The 21695-nt window shown below is 41.6% G+C and overlaps 1 protein-coding gene across 5 annotated transcripts in view; it reads left to right on the top strand.

The window, feature by feature from the left end:
* The window catches only part of LOC111874828 (histone-lysine N-methyltransferase MECOM), a 496931-nt gene that overhangs the window by 359322 nt on the left and 115914 nt on the right, over positions 1 to 21695 (top strand). For 4 of the 5 annotated variants that reach the window (XM_023870663.2, XM_033755627.1, XM_033755628.1 and 1 more), the window contains exon 3: positions 6340 to 6471. The exons of the other annotated variant lie outside the window; for it this stretch is intronic. In XM_023870663.2, coding sequence (XP_023726431.1) covers positions 6340 to 6471 — 132 coding nt within the window. The remainder of the gene's footprint in view (positions 1 to 6339; positions 6472 to 21695) is intronic. 5 annotated transcript variants of the gene reach the window in all.

Here is a 21695-nt window from a genome sequence, read left to right as displayed (position 1 = left end):
GGCACAGATTCTGCACCTCTGTATGTTTAAACATCGTTGTTTACATTCCCTACAGAACGGACAATACTTTGTAAGATGAGGCACCGACTAAATAATTTACATTAATTTACTACATCTACATCTCGAGCCTCCTATACAATTTTGTATACACAAAATATAGAATTTCCAATTTGTTCGTGACAACGCAACAAAATTACAAAATCAACGACTGACTCGATGATGTAAAATATCAAAGAATTTTATTCTTGTTTTATACTATAACTTCTGTTTTGTTGTATTTTTACGTCAAGTATTTTATATAATTAATATATTGTATCCAATTTTGTTAGTACTGCGGCGCAGTGGTGTATATATGTTAAACATGTATTTTCCTGATGATGGCTATTGATAGCCGAAACATGTAGCAGAGCCGAAACTAGGCACTGACCTTAATATTTGATATGTTGTGACGGTTGTAATAAAGAAGAAACCGAACATCTCCATTAACAGGCACAGATTCTGCATTTCTTCTGTATGCTTAAACATCCAGCATCTCCATTAACAGGCACAGATTATGCACTTCTTCTGTATGCTTAAGCATCCAGCATCTCCATTAACAGGCACAGATTATGCATTTCTTCTGTATGCTTAAACATCCAGCATCTCCATTAACAGGCACAGATTATGCACTTCTTCTCTATGCTTAAACATCCAGCATCTCCATTAACAGGCACAGATTATGCACTTCTTCTGTATGCTTAAACATCCAGCATCTCCATTAACAGGCACAGATTATGCACTTCTTCTGTATGCTTAAACATCCAGCATCTCCATTAACAGGCACAGATTATGCACTTCTTCTGTATGCTTAAACATCCAGCATCTCCATTAACAGGCACAGATTATGCACTTCTTCTGTATGCTTAAACATCCAGCATCTCCATTAACAGGCACAGATTATGCACTTCTTCTGTATGCTTAAACATCCAGCATCTCCATTAACAGGCACAGATTATGCACTTCTTCTGTATGCTTAAACATCCAGCATCTCCATTAACAGGCACAGATTATGCACTTCTTCTGTATGCTTAAACATCCAGCATCTCCATTAACAGGCACAGATTATGCACTTCTTCTGTATGCTTAAACATCCAGCATCTCCATTAACAGGCACAGATTATGCACTTCTTCTGTATGCTTAAACATCCAGCATCTCCATTAACAGGCACAGATTATGCACTTCTTCTGTATGCTTAAACATCCAGCATCTCCATTAACAGGCACAGATTATGCACTTCTTCTGTATGCTTAAACATCCAGCATCTCCATTAACAGGCACAGATTATGCATTTCTTCTGTATGCTTAAACATCCAGCATCTCCATTAACAGGCACAGATTATGCACTTCTTCTCTATGCTTAAACATCCAGCATCTCCATTAACAGGCACAGATTATGCACTTCTTCTGTATGCTTAAACATCCAGTATCTCCATTAAGAGGCACAGATTATGCACTTCTTCTCTATGCTTAAACATCCAGCATCTCCATTAACAGGCACAGATTATGCATTTCTTCTGTATGCTTAAACATCCAGCATCTCCATTAACAGGCACAGATTATGCACTTCTTCTCTATGCTTAAACATCCAGCATCTCCATTAACAGGCACAGATTATGCACTTCTTCTGTATGCTTAAACATCCAGCATCTCCATTAACAGACATAGACACTGTTCATTTTCTGTGTTTTTAAAATGTAGCATCTTGATTAACTGAAACAAAGACGCTTCAGATCTTCTGTGTTTTTAACATGCAGCATCTCCATTAACCTCGACATACGAGTACATGCAGTTTTGGAGATAACACTCGTTATCTCCAAAACCGGCACCGAAACCGTATGTAATGTCCGGCAGCTCTAGAAACTGGAATACAGACGTTGCACATCTTGTGGTCCAGCTGTACCTGTAACATCCAGCATCTCGTCTCCTATCATCGAGACGCGCTCTATCGCCCACGCGTGACGCCTCGCCTCATAGATCGCGCCACCATCAACACAACTGAGCGATAATGCGTTTACCTCGTCTGCCATTCACCCCCGCCGCGCAAGCATTACATCCCTCCCCCAATAAGCGAGCTCCTCATGTATTCAGTGGTCCATTCATCTCGAAACAGCGTCCCCTTCCTTACCGCCGTCCGCAACAACCACTGACAAGTCAAAACATTTTCGGAAACTTTATTTCGAAAGCTTTTTCATAATGACTTCTCTGGTACACTCACAGAAGTGATCTGCGCCCTACGCCCCAGTGATCAAATCAGTGATATTTCTTGCTTCGTTGCAGTGAAATGAGGATTTCTTCTACGTTCTTTCAAATTCATTTTCTTCTTCTCTAATCCTAGCATTCCACGTCACATGTAGCCTGAACTAAGGGCAGAGTCCACAAGCGTACTGAGTAAATTTCGTTAACATCTTTGGGTGTTCACTGTTAGGTCCGCGGTAGGGAACACGCAACTGAAGGAGAAATATAAGGGAATCTGCCGTATTCTCTTGTTTGCCGGATTATACATCAGTGTGCAACAGGAAGGCCCTGCGACCGACTATATCGACACTGTTTTAATGTTTTTTCTCTCTCTATAAAGAAGTTACAAGTTTATATTGTGTGCTTCTCAATCACCCCTGCAGATTTAAACTGGTCTCTTGCCGTAAAGACTAGCAATTATTTTCCTCCAACTTACAGATTTGAACAGTAATTCATAAAACGAAAATTCGGCGGCCCTTCTCCCAAGCCAATGTTTCTAACAACTCCGACGTCTTTATTTCATGATACTGTTGGGCGGACGAGCGGGTGAAAATACTCTTTCTCCCCCCTCCCCAAATAAATTCATTGTTGGACGCTTATATTAGATACCTTTCTGTTAGTGATGTTAGTTAATCAAATAATGAAGCTAGAAAGGTGACGTAATCTATGAAAATAGATCATACTAAATGTAGCTACACAGTCTATTTGAAGAATGTTTTGTATGAATGTTGTATGCCATGGTCACGAAACAAAATTTTTGGTTATGTATTGATAACTTTGAAGTAAAAAGAATTTACAACACTGGAACTTTATTTTTAATTCCCTTAGTGGGGTGTGGAGTCCAACTGAGTTCACTCGGCACGGCGGCCACTGATTGGCCTATTGTAGCCTGCCCCGGTTGATTATGATGATGGAGAATTTGGTGGAATGAAGATTGGCAGGGGAAACCGAAGTATTCAGAGAAAACCCTGCCCCAGCGTTACTTTGTCCACCACAAATCCAACTTGACGAGACCCGGGATCANCGTCCCACGTACACTCGGCCCACCACAAATCCCACTTGACCAGACCCGGGATCGAATCCGGGCCACCGCGGTGGGAAGCCAGCGACTAACCGCTTGAGCTATGGCGCGGTCTTATACTGGGACTTACTCACAGAAATAAATACATGATTTGAGCTATTATCTTGCGCGGAAGTGTATTACAGGTTGAAGCAAAACACATGTTTAAATTATTTTAACAGTCATGTTCCTGCCTCACAAAGAAACATTGCGTCTCCGTTACAACGAGTAACTTTCTGACACGGATATAATCAGTGTTTATTTTGAGAACCACAGGAAGCACAAATACACTTTATGGACAGTATTCAGAGTTTCTGAATGCTAAAGCAGGAGATTATTTGTGGTAAACAATCTTCTTTAAATGGCTGTAGCAGATGAGGCATCAAGTTATCTTTTTCGTAACTTTTCATTTTTGTTTAAGTAATTGTTCATAATTTGCTGTAGATAAAGGTAAAGTTGTTCCTGTGCTTAACTAATTAAGCACTACGCCATAAAGGTGTAGGAGGAAGTGGATGTATAGATCCACATTTTCTTGACCCCGGTACTAGCTAGAGGTGAGTAGTCAGCTTCACGCCCCTGCCGCTTTAACCCCGTGGAAGAGCCCCCAGTACACATTGGATAGGAGGTTGGATGGACCCCAGAGCCGGTCTAGACGAAGTGGAGAAGAGAAAATTCTTAACCCTACCGGGACTCGAACTCCGACCCTCGGTCGCCCAGCCTGTGGGCAGTTACTATATCGACTGCGCAATCCTGGCTCCTTAATTTGCTGTAGTGGAAGTAAAATACGAATTACATGGAGCGGTGTAACCTGTTTTACCCTGATGTAGATATGAACGATGAATATGATTCTTTTTTTAATTTACTATGAGATTTAAATCCCACTGAACCACTTGAGAATTATTTGTGTAATTTTGTGGTGGGATATGAAATAACTACTCTAATAGTTGCAAGTAAAGGCACAACTAGTTTAATAGACGCTAGTATAAAAGGGGCTGGCGCGGAAACAAGGTCAGGGAGAACTCAGTAACTCAAAAGTTCATGTCTCTTCAGCAGAATACAAGCCTAAATATAATATAAATTCAGCAGCTACTAGGCCTGTGCCTGAATCTCCTAAAATATGGTTACCTTGCAGTAAATTTTTGCAAACGAGATTAACAAATCAGACTGATTTTCGCTAAGAAATTAAGGGCACATCAAATTCGACGTAAGTTTGCTTCGGTCTACAATTACAGAGAGTGGATATACAAACTGACTACAATATTACCCATGTAGGATTTAAGGTTCTCATGACGTCTCTGTGATGAATACTACTTTCTTGGACGTGACGCTGTGTAGTCTGGTAGAAGTTATAGACATTTCGGACTAACATAGTATCTCCATCTTAAGGGTCGAAAAGCAGTCCCAGAAAGCAGACGATGCTTTCCAGTTTGGCTTACTCCCCTCTTTGACACCAGCTTTCTTCTTGCTGTTTATTGACTTAGCTTACTTCTCAATCCTGAAGGTGGAAGCATTACCTTTCTGCGAAACGTTGGTAAATTTTTACCAGCCTATTAACTGTCATGTCCCAGAAGTTAGTAACTTCTGGGACATGACAGTGAATATATTGTGTATTATATGTTTGTTAAACGGGCGTAAAACTTGACTTTTCTCGCTAAAGGAAGCATGCAGATTCACTTAACTCTAATGACGTATGACTAAGATATTGTCACGTGTATTAGTGAATAAAGACGGGGTTCGGATAGGTAATTGGATTTATTGCCCACCTACAGGTCGTAACTACAAATAATTATAAGACTATTGCTTATTTACACAATTTACAATCACTCCACACTGATCTTCTCAGTCTATTTCCACTAGTCTTCACTGTCCGTCCCCTGGCAACGGATTCATAACACAGGAACTATAAAAGTTTCACTAAATTACACACTCCCAATATTGATTTACTACAGCGAAAGTAACGTCACACACTAAGTCTTCTAATTCTTCTTCTGGCCACATTTCTGTTTCCTTAGAACGTCGGAACTCAAGTCCAGCCAATTTCCATTCCCGCATTCTCTCATATCCTCTCGGCACGGACCGCTCACAGAAATCACAGCCCTTATATTGTTGCATAGCGCAGACTATACAGAAAACACGTGTCAGACTGCGAGTTCATTGGTCCGTTACCGCATTAGGCGTGGCGTGGACGACATAGGAAAAACAGCCTCATCTGTTGTTGCGTCCTGGACCGTGTTTTCAGAGCTGTTGCCTGGCAACGCTTTGATCAATCCATTACAATGTATGTTCATGCACTGACAATTTACATAAGGCAATGTTAAAAAAATTAATATATCCAGTTTAATGCAAATAGCCATACTCCACAAATATAAACATTCTTTCTAACAGTTTCTGTATTTCCCTTTTCTAATACAAGGTAATGATAATATTTGAATCTAAGAGGCCTAGTAAAAGGACGCTAAGGCGAATATGGGAGGATAATATTAAAACGAACCTTAGGGAAGATTTTCTCGATTGAACTGACTCCGGTTATGGTCCAATGGCGGTCTGTTGTAAGCATGGTAATGAATCTTCAGGTTACATAAAACACGAGGAATTACTTTTAGAGCTTGGCAGGTATGAGCATCTCAAGAAGAATTCGGCTCTATAGAACACTGAAAAGTAAACTCACCATAAGTACTGGATATTTTAATATGAAGTATTACGGCTAAGTTTCTCATTAAACGAAATTATTTTTTTTTTGCGTTCACGTAGGTCTGTGTACATTTTATCGCTTCATTTTACTTTAAGCGACGATTTTTAAGTTCAGGGAATTATTTATTCTTGTTGTTCGATCAGAAATTAGAAACAGTTTCCTTATCACTTTTGTATTGATTTTATTTTTGTATATTTTCTTGATAGTGGCATTTATTGCATATAATTTATCTTGAGGAACAATTTAACGCGTCCTGTTTTAGGTTCCACTTTCCAGTAGAGAGGTTATGCTATTTTTCGCTTCTGTTTGCAGGTCAGAGTCGTTGGGAGTGGGATCCGGGGTTTCCTAGACGCGAGCGTCGAGTTCTGTAATTGGTTAAAATACGTCCGTTCTACGAATGAGAGTGAGGCTCAGAATGTACGCACCTTGCTATTGGCTGGCCAGGTATGTCACTGCTATTGCGTAGTCACTGACGTCTCTGTCATTTCTTCTTGTTCCTCTCTCACGTGATATCACAGCGTCACAAAACTAACTCTCTTATTAAGTGAATGGCGTTTTCAAAGTACGAAAATACTAACCTCTTCAGATTATATTGACTGTACTTCAAGGAATATAACATCGACATTATTTTAATTTTTATGAGTTTGTATATATTTAATTAGCACATTCAGGCGGAAGTAATGAACATCACCTCCAGGTTCTGTAAGGGATTGAACCCTGACACTGAGAGAAACCAGAGAAGTGAAGTGCACTCATGGGTATTGGGTTTAAATCGGCCTAGACGTGAACCTGATCACACATCCATCTACTGTCCAGACGGACCTATACCTCAACACTCCCTACTCTTTTAGTGTTTATTGCTTAAATAAGCAATGGGAGAACTTTAGGAATAGTCATGCCTATAATGAAGCTAAGAAGATATTATCAGGGTTCGTTTTATGGTCTCTGTTTTGTTGAAATAACTGGAGGTTCAACAAATATTTGGTTCTTCCCTCCGAGTTCGCATCGAAAAAAACTGTACATCTTAAATTCGCCATATTTGTCTTCCATGAAAAACCCGAGATTTGCTGAATAGATTTGTTATGAATTTACATCATTGGAAATATAACTAATATGTGTGGCCACATTTCAGTTAACAATAACAGACAGCTTGAGCTGGCTAAAATAAAATTATTAACACGCTTGGATTTTATAACGATAATATTTATGCTGATGGAGATAGGACATACACGTAACTTTATTATAAAATATTATTTTTGGTCACTCTACAACTGGCAGTGAAGAGACTGAAGTTGGTAAAGCACGGGTAGGACAGCTGAACTCCATCTTATCGATACCCTGATGACCGAGTTACGATTGTGAACAAACTGACGGACAGATGACAATCACATCACGCCATCTTCTCATTTATGACGACCTTTCTCATGACAAGGTGCTTCTACACTTGTAGCTTTATTTTTCCTTTGTACTAGAAAACTGTGAACTTCTTTATGCAGGTTAAAAGAATCGCTTCATCAAACATGCAGGTTCCAAGCAGTTACAGTGACGTCAGACGGTTCTCATAATATAGATCTGATGCCAGATGAGATTATTGAACAATATTATTTTTGCTAACAGTATCAGGGAAACGGCAGTTGTTCATCCGGAATTTTATTAAATTAACCCGCGCTAGCGTAATTGGTTGTGGCACTATGCTACAAGCCGGAAGGTGGCGGGTTCCAGCCCCGATGAGGTCGATTTTTCAATTGACCTAATCCTTCAACCCCCACTGTGGCCATGAGGACGACTCAGCCTCTAACGGAAATGTTTACCGGGAATCTTCCTGGGGGTAAAGGGCGCCCGGCGCGTAAGGCTGACAAACTTACCTCCACAAGTGAGCCGATTGTTTAGAGAAAATGTGGCAGCCTCGACTCCTCATAACCCTATGGGCCTTCACGACCTGTTGCAGGGATAGCTTTACTTTTTTTTTTTCCTTGGCACTACAGACTCAGGGGGCCTAGGCCTACCTTCATGAACTTCTCCGTTCACTTCGGTTTTTTTCTAGATCTTACACATTAGGCAGGACTCCTTGGGCGGGTGATCAGCTCGTCGCAAGGCCTCTACCTGTAGACAGACACAGAAAAACGCACACACACAAACTAAACATCCATGCCCTGAGTGGGATTGTAACCCACGATCCCGGTTTCCAAGCGAGCGAAGACAGCGTATGCCCTAGACCGCTCGGCCACCGTAACCGGCCGCCTTACATTTTTACCAGCATTAAAATAATTAAATTCCTTAATTATTTTGAAAATCTTGCACGTATACAGAATTATTCTAAATTATTGTTGGGATTTCCGTAATATATAAACGGAAATACCGACAATAATTTAGAATTACTCTGTACGAATATATTCAGGTTGACCAGTAGTATAGCATTTACCTCTGTGGGGTCCATTTGGCGATTGTTTTGTGAACCGAAATGTTCGCAAGCAACGAAACTGTGATGGACATAGATAATTTCTACACCTGAAAACGGTTATGGTCGCAAAGCAACTTGAACAGGGACGGAGAGAAACAGGGAATAAATACTGTAGTGATGGATAAGTGGGACATATAGAACGCATAGTTCAATTAAAATAGATAAACTTCTGGCTCCATATCCTTCAGGAAAATAATCTCTTACGAAATCTGGGTTTAGTTAAGATAAAGGTAAATTTGTCCCTGTGTTTAACTAAGTAAGCACTATATCATGAAGGCGTATGGGGGCGTGGTTGTATAGTGCCACATTCTCTTGTCCTCGGCACTAGTTTGAGGTCAGTGGTCGACTTCACAACCTGGCCGCTTTACCCCCAGGGAAAGAACCCCCGGTACCCATTGGATAGGAGATTAGGTGGGCCCCAGAGCCGTTCTGGACGACGTGGAGAAGAGAAAATTCTTGCCATTACTGGGACTCGAACTCTGACCTCTTGATCGTCCAGCCCATAGTGAGTCGCTATACCGACTGAGCTATCCCGGCTCCCGGGGTTAGATAACAGAATGATATTGTATTGATCCTTAGAGAAATAGGTCGTGGACTTGATTTGCATGGTATAGGATGGGGTCATCTTGTAAGCTTTGTGAGAACTATTATAAACGTCGGCTTCCACGGAAACATGTAATCCTGCGACCTGTTCGGTAACTTTTAATTGATGAAGTAAGGTCCTGTACTATTGAGGTACCTAGTGAGTTATAACATATGTTAATGATCTTAAAAAAACAATGAAATGAACCTCTGAAATTCCAAGTGTCGAAATTTTGTCATTTACAAACATTGCTGTGTCTTACAGCGTGTGAGTTATTTTTTGGCATTTTATCTTAAGTAGAGTGTGAAGAGCCGGTCTAAGGCATGCACTGTTTTCGCTCGCTCGGAAGCCGGGATCGTGGGTTCGAATCATACTCAGGGCATGGTTGTTTGGTGTTTGTGTGTGTATGTGTGTTTTTCTGTGTTTGTGTACAGGTAGAGAGGCCTTGCGTCAAGCTGATCACCCGACCAAGGAATCCTACCGATTGTTTAAAATCTAGTAAACCTAAGTGAAACGGAGAATTTCATGGAGGTAGTCCAAGGCCCATATGGGGCTGCAGCGCCAAAAGAAAACAAAACAAACAGAGAAGAAAGAGTTAGAGGGATTTTTCCGTATATTTGAAGTTCATAGACAGTTTTTATACAATATCTACTCATGACAGAAGAGCAACTTTGACAATCTAAAATGGCGGTTTGGCACTCAAGGTTTAAAGCTGATGACAATAATGGTGTTATGATGTAGTTAAGGTGCTGATACCAAACACCAAGAGATAACCCACCGTTTCTCTGTAGAATCACAAGAAATGTAGGCCGTAACAGCGTCGGATCAATACGCCTGATCAGGAAGAGGTGAGGGGGGTGTAAGGTGTTCCAACTCATGTGATTGCCATCCAAGACAGGAGACAAATAACATGAGCCCGTCTTGTCACCAGTTCGGGTGGGTCTGGCTATATAACACCCAGCCAAGAAAAATAATAATGCAAACGACATATTGAGGCTGGGAATATGGCAGGTGGCGCTTTTCTTTTGCGTTGCTCGCGATGTTCACTTCATGCTCTCGTTCATTTGTGAGTGTCAAAAGGAAGGAGAGGTAAAATAGTGGGAGGAGGAGAAAGTGAGGGGAGAAGATCTAATATGGACGGGGCTCTATTTAACAGTGCCTACTGGAGGGATACAGTAGTTAGCAAAAAAAGAAAACTATGTGGTTTTAGTCCGCAAGCGAACTATACCGACCGAGCGACCGCCGCTTGTCGGCGAAGTTAGTGCCAACTTTAGCGGATGGAGGTCGCTTGGTTAGCGCAACGGATCCCTACGCCGTTAATCTCGGGTTTCTAGACCGGATCTGCTATTTCCTTGAAAGAGCTCCTCAATTATCCTCACGAGGCTGAGTGGACCCCGTACCAGACGCACTACTTCTCAGAAAATGTGGTATCACCGGGAATCGAACCCGGAACCTCTTGATCTGTAAGCAGGAACTGTGACCACTAGACCACAGAGGCGGTCGCAGTAGTTAGCACTCCTATTTTATAAGTCCTGCTGTGTCTGAGTTAGTTACACTAGCCCCTCAGGAAAGTTCCGAAGCAGTATATTAAAATATGTCACGACCGCTTCCACTACTCTTTATAGGGGCTTAATATCCTACCCTTCATTAAGCATCACTTACATCGTGTTGCAACCGACGAGATCGTGGACCTAAGCAAGACCAGGGGAACAATTCGCCGTTGCACCGTAAAATAACCGGACAAAAGCACAGACATAGGCAAATTGTTGGAACAAAATGGCAAATGCAAGAAAATAATAAATAAATTAAATAAAATATATTGTCACGTATTAGGGGTTTGCGTGACTAATAATAATGGGTTCCGGATTCGATGATTGGATTTACTGGCACTCAGACTCAGTGACTATCAACCACTCGCTCCATGTGTTACTGGACTACGAGTGTCCCCCTTTCCACTGTGACGAATTCCGTAAGAATAATCTCTACCGGATGAATTCTCCTGTGCTGAACTAACTTCCATGCGGACCGAATATACTTGTAGACCATCTTGTCGAATAGTTGATTGTCCTTCCGTCTGTTGTTACGGGAATCTCTTTTTAACGACCCGCTATTCGTTGCAGCGGGAACGTGTTTACCGAGCCGTTGCTCAGCAGTGGACGTCTGCTCTGGTTCCACTATTCCGCCTTTCAGCTGTCATATGACAATATGTTCGAAGTATGTCAGAATAAATTCTAAAATTGCTGAAGTAACGGGACAGAATTGTGAGTACAACGCAGTGGAACCAAATCACAAACGTAAGGCTATACGGAACAAAATCGTAGGCATCTTGACAAACTGACAGAAGAAATTTATTGATATGGGTAAAGTAACGAAATCACGTGTTGGCAAAATGACACAGATTTGCAAGTAAAGTAATAGAGTAAAATCGTCAATACAACATAAGAACGGCATAAATAAATAAGACAGTCGAGTACACTTGGTCGTCGACTTACGAAATATGCAACTTACAACCGGCCGCACTTACGACCACAAAAAAATGAAAAATAAAAGATGATTAAAATGTAAAAGTTTTTAAAAATAAATTATAAAGATGATAAAAAGATTAGAAAGGTTAAAAAATACTGTTAATAAATATATGGCCGACATACGACCAGATTGACTTACGACCTGTGAGTCAGAACGGAAGTCGGTCGTAAGTCGACGACCAAGTAATTACGAGTATTGCAATTTGTACGTCTGTTAATAAGCAGCCCGTCTTGAAAGCGCATACAATGCACTCGGAAGGATAGAGCTGGCAAAGAGAGTACAGCACTGCATACAGAGTCCATGTGGCTATTCCTTTTTTTTTTTGGCACTACAGCCCCAGTGGGCCTAGGCCTACCTCCATGAACTTCTCCGTTCACTTCGGTTTTTCTAGATCTTACACATTCAGTAGGACTCCTTGGGCAGGTGATCAGCACATCGCAATGCCTTTACCTGTACACAAACATCCATGCCCTGAGTGGGATTCGAACCCACGATCCCGGCTTCCGAGGGAGCGAAGACAGTACATGCCTTAGACCGCTCAGCTACCGTGACCGGCGCAATTCCTTTATACGCTTTAATAAAGAAGCGGGATGTATAGTTACAATGATGAAGTCAAGGAAGATAAGTTGGGCAGGCATGTAGCTCGAATGGGGGAGAAGAGGAATACATACAGGATACTGTTGGGAAAGCAAGAAGGAAAGAAACCACTGGGAAGACCAAGGCGTAGGTGGTTGATTAATATTAAAATGAATGTTAGAGAGACAGGATGGGATGATATAGATTGCATTGATCTGGCTCAGGATAGGGACCAGTGGAGGGCTCTTGTGAAAGCGGTAATCAACCTTCGAGTTCCATAAAATTCTGGAAAAATCTTGAATAGCTGCAGAATTGGCGGCCCCTCAAGAAGGGCTCAGCTCCATGGGTAAATACGTAAAAATGAAACACCTACAGTCAGTAAACACTTATCGCAAGCGACAATATATATCAGTACGACATTAAAGGAAGGCACCGTGAATATAACAATCGAAAACAGCCAGTTCAAGATGCAGCTAAGCACCTTTGAAGCTCATAGCTCCAGTTTCGGCAGCCGATAATGAGAGCTTCCAGCTAGCACAGGAAGACATTTTGTATTTTTGTAAGATTTGAGGTTTGAGATATGGGTCATCCGAGTTTTGCCATTCTCTTGTATTCCGGTAGATGAGAAGCAGCGTTTCGGGGGAACATATTGGCTCCATCTTTAGGGATTAATTCACTTCAACATTGAAGATGGAGAATTATATCAGTCAGAAATACTGACCCCCTCCAACTAGATGCCAACACGGTTTTGATAACAATAACATGAAATTATGTACTAAGTGGGAAGAAACGTCAATCAATCTGGCTGCGATGTATTGTACCGATCGAACTTGGTATCATGGGTTCGAATCCCTCTCGAGCCACTGATAATTTGGGTTTTTTTTGTGAGTTTATGTTTTTCTTGTGTATTTGGAGCCCTTGCTGCAGACCCAATTCCCGTCCTGGGAGTTTTACGGAAGTCTGTTAATAAGATTTCGAACGCCGGAGAGCTGGAGGAATGATCGCATTGGTCGGTAGTACCACAGACGAAGAAGAAGACGAAATGTCAGCAAGTAACTTCAAAACCAAACTCTCACGTGAGGTCAGAGATTTATTCTCTGCAGGACCTAGGATTAATATATAGTATTTCAAAGTCTCTGTATTTAGGTGAACTGGAACTATTTCCACCTCTGAAATTCGCATTGTCGCTCTGTTGATAATATTAAGTGCATTAAGTTAATATTATCAACACGTGAAGGTCTGAGTATGTTCGTGTTGCAGCAACGCTTTAATTAGGCTTCTATTCGGGAGGTGATTAGTTCTCATCTTGATTGGATTTATCATCCACCTAGCAGAAGGTAATATCAGGACATTGTCTATAAACAGGCTACCACCATGTCCTTCATAATCCTTATCTTTGTTACTCATTGGTTAGTACAGCGTTTATATCAACAGTTCGAAGGTTGACTGCATTTAATTTGAATTTAAAAACAAATATATTTTATTTAATGAAACTATGATCTCAGGTGTCATGTTCATACCGACTTTCAGTAAAATTAGTGCCTATAGCATGGATGTCTACATTTATAACAGGGCGAAAGGACAGACACGCATTTCGTTAGCGGGAAGCACTAAGGTAAAGTCAAATAGTCAAGTATTGTCTCGGGACAAGTTGTCTTATCCTTCGGACAAATGCTAATATAGTAATTCAAATTACGTCACGACAGCTTCCTTCGATATCCCTCCCAGTTCATTATACACCGGTCAGCTTATCATTCAACGCTATGCTTTCTGAATTACTGACACGAGAAGATGTGTAATACAAAATTAGTAGGAAGAATTGTGACTTAAGCATGTGTTCCTCCAGGCATTTCTCTTGAAGTGGCATCAATCACCGATAGCCAAGGCACTGTCAATATCCAGCCCCATAATTATTATAATGCTCATAAGCCTTTCGTTGAACAAACTACAGCAGTTTATATATATATTTAGTGGTCTTCGACGTGTGTGCATTCAGACTTGCTCGCGTGAACAAATATATAGATAATCATATGCCGTAGGACTTAAACACGCACTCATGCCAATGGGCTATTTGCAGTACACACACATAAAATGTCGTCCGCTCTACTGTATACATTGATTGTTGATTATAACTTCTAATGCGAACAGACCGGACGCAGGTGACTGTAGAGGGATGAGACCGGTTGTGCATGCCATGTCTTCAGCTTAATGCTTAATATTTGTTTTTAAGTATCACTTGAAGATGTCAATGGTCATTTTGTCTGGTTTATATTCAGTTATTTTTAATTTCCTAATAAACTTGTCGTTAAACCTGAGTGGGAGAGACAGCATAGAAGATCTAGACATAGATAAAGGATAATATTGAAATGGATCTTGCAGTAATCGAGAGTGTGGGGGCTGGATTAACCTGGTTCAAAATAGGGACCAGTGGCGGTGTTTGTGAACACGGTAATTAATCTTCAGGTCCCATGAAGTAAGGCAGTTCCTCAAATTAATTATTTAAACACCACACCATGAAGGCGTATGTGGACGTGGAGGTATAGCGCCAACATTCTTGATGCGACAATAGATGGAGGTGAGTGGTCAGCTTCATGCCCTGGCTGCTTTATATCCAGGGAAAGAACTCCGGGTACCCATCTGATAGGAGCCTGGGTGGAGCCCACATACTGTCTGGGTGCTGTAGAGAACAAAATTTTCCTAAAACGACGGGAAATTTCTTGAGTAGCTGAGCAATATTAGCTTCTCACGAAAAGAACTGCTTCGTGGAGGTACTTAGTTAATATCTGGCCAAACTTTTCAAATTCCATGCTAATTACTATTATTCCTTTGTATGTCAGTGCACGCTAAATAAGTTTATATTTTAGCGTCCTGTTGCACTGATTTATGTCCATGATTTATTCTGACCGTCTTACAGTGCATACATTTATTCACCTTACTCTTCTCTCTTGCGCTACATGTTTCAGCACTAAAGTGCACATACCCAGCAGGCCCAGCAGTATAACACACGCAGTCACAGGAGCAAGACACAACACAAAGCACAATACACACAAGAAAGTAGGAAGAATACTCCGATAGAAGAAGATAGGTGTGACTCGCGTATTGAGATACGACATAAAGATGACAAATCCTGAACAGTTTTAATATTTTTAATATTTAAAATTTATCAATATATATGACGAATATATATTTTAATCATTTCAGTATAAAGACAACAGGGCATGCAATGAAGTAGTTTGACGTACATCGGAAAGCACCTGAAGATGGCATTTTAGTGCTGAAACATGTAGTGCAAGAGAGAAGAGCAAGGTGAATAAATGTATGCACTGTAAGACGGTCAGAATAAATCATGGACAAGTTACAATTTGCTTTCTCTACTTTCATGGTTACATTTCTGCCACTTCCCCTTTCACGAACAAACGAACTGTCGTAATAGCATTGTTACCAAAATTCGCCTTCAGAGTATTCGTTAACACAGCATTAATTAATAAAATGGCGTTCATGATGTGTATTTATACCAAACGTCTTACAGTGCACACGATTTCACCTTTCTCTTCACTACATGTTTCGGGACTAATGTGTCATTTTCAGATGTGGTTTTATTTACGTCAAACCATTGCACTGTATGCCATCATGTCTCCTTTATAAAATGATTAAAATGTAAATATGTCATGTATAATAATAAAATTTATATATTAAAACTTTTCAAGATTTATCATCTATACGTTCCATTTCAAATTCGCGAGTTACGTCAATCCTCTCCTATGGGAGTACTCTTCCTATATTCATGTATATATTGTGTGTTGTCTTGTGTCCTTACCTTGTGACTGCGTGCGTTGTGTTGCTGGATGTCCAGCTTGCGTGAACACAGCAAAGTATTTAAAGGTTCTGTAAGAACAGAAGAATCCTTGGCCAGCTGAGTCCGTTGGCCTCGGAGCCGCAGTTCCCTTACCTCCAAAGTAAGGCCGTATACCAGAAAATTTCGCATAAACCTGAATGCAGTTACGGCAAGGAAAGGAACGGCTTTAGTGGTCACGCGAAGCAGTTACCGTAAAGGCATAGGGCAATCATACAGGGCGTCCATAAAGAGCCTATCTAAAGCACTGAAATAATATTTATTTATTTTTGCGGAACAAATTCATAATGACTGCATAGGAACGTGTAATGGCAGTATCACCTCAAATCCAAGAGAGATGCTGGGGAAGAGTAACTTAAAAATACAGACGTTCTTGCGCTCAATTAATTAAGCTCCACTCCATGGAGATGTAGGGGAGACTGAAGGTATGGCCTGACCATTCCTGATCTCGACACTGGATGGAGGTGAGTGGTCAGCTTCACGCCTCTCCCGCTTTACACCGGGAAAGAGCTCCCAGTACCTACTGGATAGGGGGTTTGGTTCGCCTCAGAGCTGGTCTGCACACTATGCAGAAGAGAAAAATCTCTCCCCTGTCGGGAGTTGAACACCGGTCGTCCAAACCCTTATCCCATCACTATACAGACTAAGCTATTCCGGTTCTCTTAAAGAAGAGTTTGTAAGAAAATTTCAGAAACCTAGACCTATCGACAAATCAGTTCTTGATTTCGATGACAACAGAATAAATTGGGAACTTGTAAGGGTGATTGTAAGTAATTAATAAAACGTTTTCTTTCGTCACACAAAACAGACTGGTTATTATTTTACTGTATATATTGAGAACAGGGTGCTGAGAAGAATATTTGGGCCGAAGAGACATCAAGTGACGGGAGGTTGGAGAAAACTGCATAATGAGGAGGAGCTTCATAACTTGTACTCTTCTCCAAGTATAATTAGAATTATCAAGTCTAGGGGGATTAGGTGGGCAGGACATAGTTCGAATGTGAGAGAAGAGGAATGCATATAAGGTATTGGTGGGGAAGCCAGAAGGAAAGAGACCACTGGGAAGACCAAGGCGTATGTGGGTTGACAATATTAAGGATCTTAGAGAGATAGGTTGTGATGGTATGGATTGGATTAATCTGGCTCAGGATAGGGACCAGTGGAACACGGTAATAAACCTTCAGGTTCCATTAAATGCTGGGAAATTAAGAATCATTTGCAAAGCAGGAATAACATGAAATATCCTGACGTAAAAATTCAAATTATTAAATCAGGCGGACGTGTCTCTTAAATGGGAATATCTAAGAAAATTTGTTTCCCTTACAGTGTAGAAATATGAGGCGTTAAATATTAATAATAAAAGTAGTCATAATTTGCTTTCCCACTTGGATTTTTTCATGGTGTTCTCACCTGTGCAGTCTCTATGTGTAGTTTCAGGCATCTAAATACGGAAATAGTAATTATATTTTACTATTTTAATATTAATATTTTACATGATTACGCTTTCACGAAAAACCAATATTTTAAACGTTTTCCAGCTTTCGATGTAAACTTCTCCCTTTGTTCTTTCTAATTTGTTGTTGGTTTCGCGTTGCTAAAAGTTATTTACACCCCCTGATGATGACCCGTAAGTGGGTCGATACATCAGATATTTAGACGGATGTACTGTGCTGTTTTGTGTGGAGGACGAAAAAGTTTTATTGCGCTAGGATTTTATGGACGTCCTGTGTTAGAGCCAATTCAGTGCGTGTTCGGCGGCAATAGCGAACCAAACAGCGTTATCAGGTCTTCCTCTGTTGGCCTGGCATCACAAAATAACAAGTCCTTTTGGAACATGGAGCAACACAAGTGTTACAATATTGTCAGATTTTTCTAGCACTTTTCATATTATTAACACGAAAGCGGTATAGCATTCGACTTACCGAACCCACGGCTCTCACCCCACCCGTCCACCCCCTCACGGCTAACAGTATGTAGAATTTATAGCTACCGAAATCAGATGACGCAAAACTTGTATATCCATGGTTATTAGAATAAACGTACTGCTACCCTTCACAGAGGGATGGCTTGAGAATGAGAACTGCACGCGATGTATTACCGTGCCGAGTTGATGTTTCCCCCACCTGACACCCTTCAATGCTGAACTCCATCCGAAACTGGCGAAACAAGCATCACATTGTATTATGGCATAAATGAATTAACGAGTTTCCTCTGTTTTCGAGTGGTGTGAATTATAGTTTCCGTGTTTCTGTAATCTTTGTTTTCAGTAGGAAGAGATTGGTGGAGTAGCTGGGGAAAAAGAGTAAAGTAAAGTAAAGTAAAGTAAAGTAAATCTATCCCTGTAACAGGCCTTGAAGGCCCATAGGGTTTGAGATGTTGTGATTTCCACATTTTCTAGACAGTCAGCTCACAGATGGCGGTAAGGTTATCAGCCTTACTCGCCAGTCGCCCTTTACCCCCAAGAATATTCCTGGTACTCATTTCTATTAGAGGCTGAGTCGACCCCAGGGCCATGGTGCGGCTGGAAGGATTAAGTAAATTGAAAAATTCAATGACCTCATCGAGATTGGATCCTGCGACCTTCCAGCTTGTAGCATAGTGCCTCAACCAACTACGGGGGGGGGGTTAGCTTGAAGGATAACATTAAAATGGATCGTCTTTAAATAACAGCGGCTCCTGGTCCAGCCACCTGCTTTAACGTTAAAAGAAAACTCATTATACTCTCCAGTGTATTCATGTGTTTCGTACGATTCTCCAAATAAACACCTATTATTTCCCTAAACAGGTTTAACCTCCTGATCTTTGTAACGGGGACCCAGTATTTCCGGAACATGGGAGTCAAGTTTTTAAATGGAAGATACGTGGGTTCGGCTCAACTTCCTTCTTTCAGGCTCCATACTTTCTCGCTTCCTAAATATACCTCTACCAGAAGGACGAGCTGGCACTACCTGGGAACCTTCCTCCCACGCCCCTATACACCGCACTACATACACAACTTACTCTTCTGTCTCTCTCTTCAGGCTTGAAAAGGCCGACGAATTGGCGCTTTATTTTGAATCGTCTGATTATGGATACGGAACAGGGGCGGGCTCTTGTTAACACTAGGAAATTAGTGACCAGTTGAGCAACTGATAGCTTCTAAAACAGGACTCTACCCTACGGAGGTAGCTTGTTCAGGACTGAGAGACCTCGTACTCCTTCGTTGTTCATTGTTAGTTTCTTCAGAGATTTAAGTTATGGTCGTCTGGGTTATGATAGCGAAGAGTCTGTTCTATCTTCTGTGGTATAACACCGCATAAAACTAAACGAAATAATTTCGTGGTTTTAGTCAGCAAGCGTACTATACCGACCGAGCTACTGCCGCTTGTCGGCGAAGATAGTGCCAACTTTAGCGGACAGAGGGTGTCGCGTTGTCAGCGCAACGAATCCCTACGGCCGTTAAGCTCGGTTTTCCATACCGGAGCCTCTATTTCCTTGAAATAGCTCCTCAATTATCCTCACGAGGCTGAGTGTACCCCATTTCAGACCTACTACTTCTCAGAAAATCTGGTAGCGCCGGGAATCGAACCCAGACCTCTGATTCTGTAGTAGGCTAGTCTGAACACTAGATCACAGAGGCGATCATCATCACCACATCATCATAACACCGCATAGCCCGTTGAAAATCGACCTACGATTCGGAGGAAAATATCGCCACCATCTTTATGGACGAAGAATAGGTCAAGGAAGAAATCAGAGTGAAGCAGATAACAAGCAAAGCTTTCGACTTCCGGAAATTTCGGTTTTCGTAGGCAGGAGGAGAGAAATACAAGACAAGAGTCAGGTCCCGCTGACCCGTTCGTAGGACAGAGTGAACCCAAGAGCAACTTTCCCGCTCCCACTGGTTCTCAACATATTTTAAACATGTTGATTAAGATAATCTGAATGAATTATATGGGGGGGGGGATTGGAATGGATGATTGAGTTTATTGCACTTATAAACTCAACTCGTAACTACAAGTAATTATAATACTGTGATGTTGATGGCGCAACGGAAGTAGGGGTCACGAGAACTCTGCGGTCTCGCGAGTAGCGTCACAAACCCCACCCCTTCCATTATCACGCAACGCTCGGTAAACACTCCGTCGCCTCCCGCGGTGACGTAACAGAAGAGCAACTGTGTCAGGCAACCATTGCCGCGGTGACGTAACAAGGGATACCGCGGTTACTACACAGCAGTAAACAACTCTCGACAGTGTTGCTAGGCAACCTGTAAACACGGCGTCACGCAACAGCGGCACCTATTACTTAACTGTTTTCTGTGTTGCCCGTGCCGAGGCTAAATAAGGGGCAGCGAACACTATTTAATAGTGAGGATTGAGCCAGTTACGAGTGAGTGAGTTACTAGTGAGAGGGAGTAACCAGTCAGTTGCAGTCTAGCATTCGCCGGAGTGAATGGAAGCAGGAGAAGTAATTGTGATACTTCAGATGTCAGTAGTGGTGTAATTGTGAGAGCGAGTGTTCAATAAATTCGCTATATTCAATACGGCGCGAAGTTACTTGTCGCGTGACATGCCCAACACGCGACAATACTATTGCTGACTTCCACATTACAAATCACTTGGACACGATAAGTCTTCTCAGTCTCATATAGTCGTATCCTGGTAACGGATATGTAGCAGTCTGACCTTAACTGCAGCACGCATAAAGTCTTCAACTCACACGCCAAGTCTTCTCTTTGCCCACTGACTTTCAAGTCTCAACTGAACTCGTTGCAATCATCTTCGACTGTCGTCTCGAGTGACCCCTCAATTATTTCTCAGAGTTACTTTACGACTGGCGGTTTAGCGCCAATCAGTTCGTCTTGCCGACAAGCCCCTTGAGATCCACGACCAGAATTTTTATTTTCCAACTGAACACTTGCGGTTATAATCCTTACGTTAACATCCTCTCTGATGAGAGTATGGTTCTGTCGTTTACAACTGCTGCTGACCCTCGCCAGCGCAGTCATTCTCAAGTCCGAGTCGTCCGGGACTCGTAACCACATATTACTGTCTCAGGTTCGAGACTCCCTCAACCTGGAGGACCAGGTTCCCGTATTGATATCCCACAAAAATAGGGTGGCCCAGTTATACCGCCAGACACTAGATTCCATTTCGTCGCATCCTACGACACAAAGGTGGAGGTATTCGAACCCACCTGCATACGGGGTTAAAACCCTAGTTAGCCTCGGATCCTCATTATATAGCTTAGGGGAGGATATAATAGAAAACATAAATTCCATCATTATAGCTCAATAATACCTCAATTGCTGCCGCGGAAACCCGTTTACCGAACCGTTGCTTAGCAATGAATGCTTATTTTGGTTCCACTATTCCGGCTTTCAGGCGTCATATCACATTATACTAGTATATCACTGTGGGCACTCAGCCACTGGGTTTGCGGACCATTCCCATAGCATGGGGTTCCGTAATGATATGTTCTGGAAACAGGAACTGCTTCCCACTTAGAGTTTCTAAATGCTGAATGGTGAACAGAGTCTAGAAACTGAGCGAAGGTAGGAAACTTTGTTTATTCTGTAGTTAATTCCAGCAGATATTCAATTCGCCGTTTTATACTGTTACTTCACTGTTCAAAATAAATAGTATTTAAAGCGCAGGACGGCCCGCCACTCGACCATACGAGCTACG

The sequence above is a fragment of the Cryptotermes secundus genome, unplaced genomic scaffold (assembly GCF_002891405.2).
Source record: "Cryptotermes secundus unplaced genomic scaffold, Csec_1.0 scaffold74, whole genome shotgun sequence".
In the NCBI taxonomy this organism is placed as follows: Eukaryota; Metazoa; Arthropoda; class Insecta; order Blattodea; family Kalotermitidae; genus Cryptotermes; species Cryptotermes secundus.
This window is presented reverse-complemented; position numbering and strand designations above follow the sequence as displayed.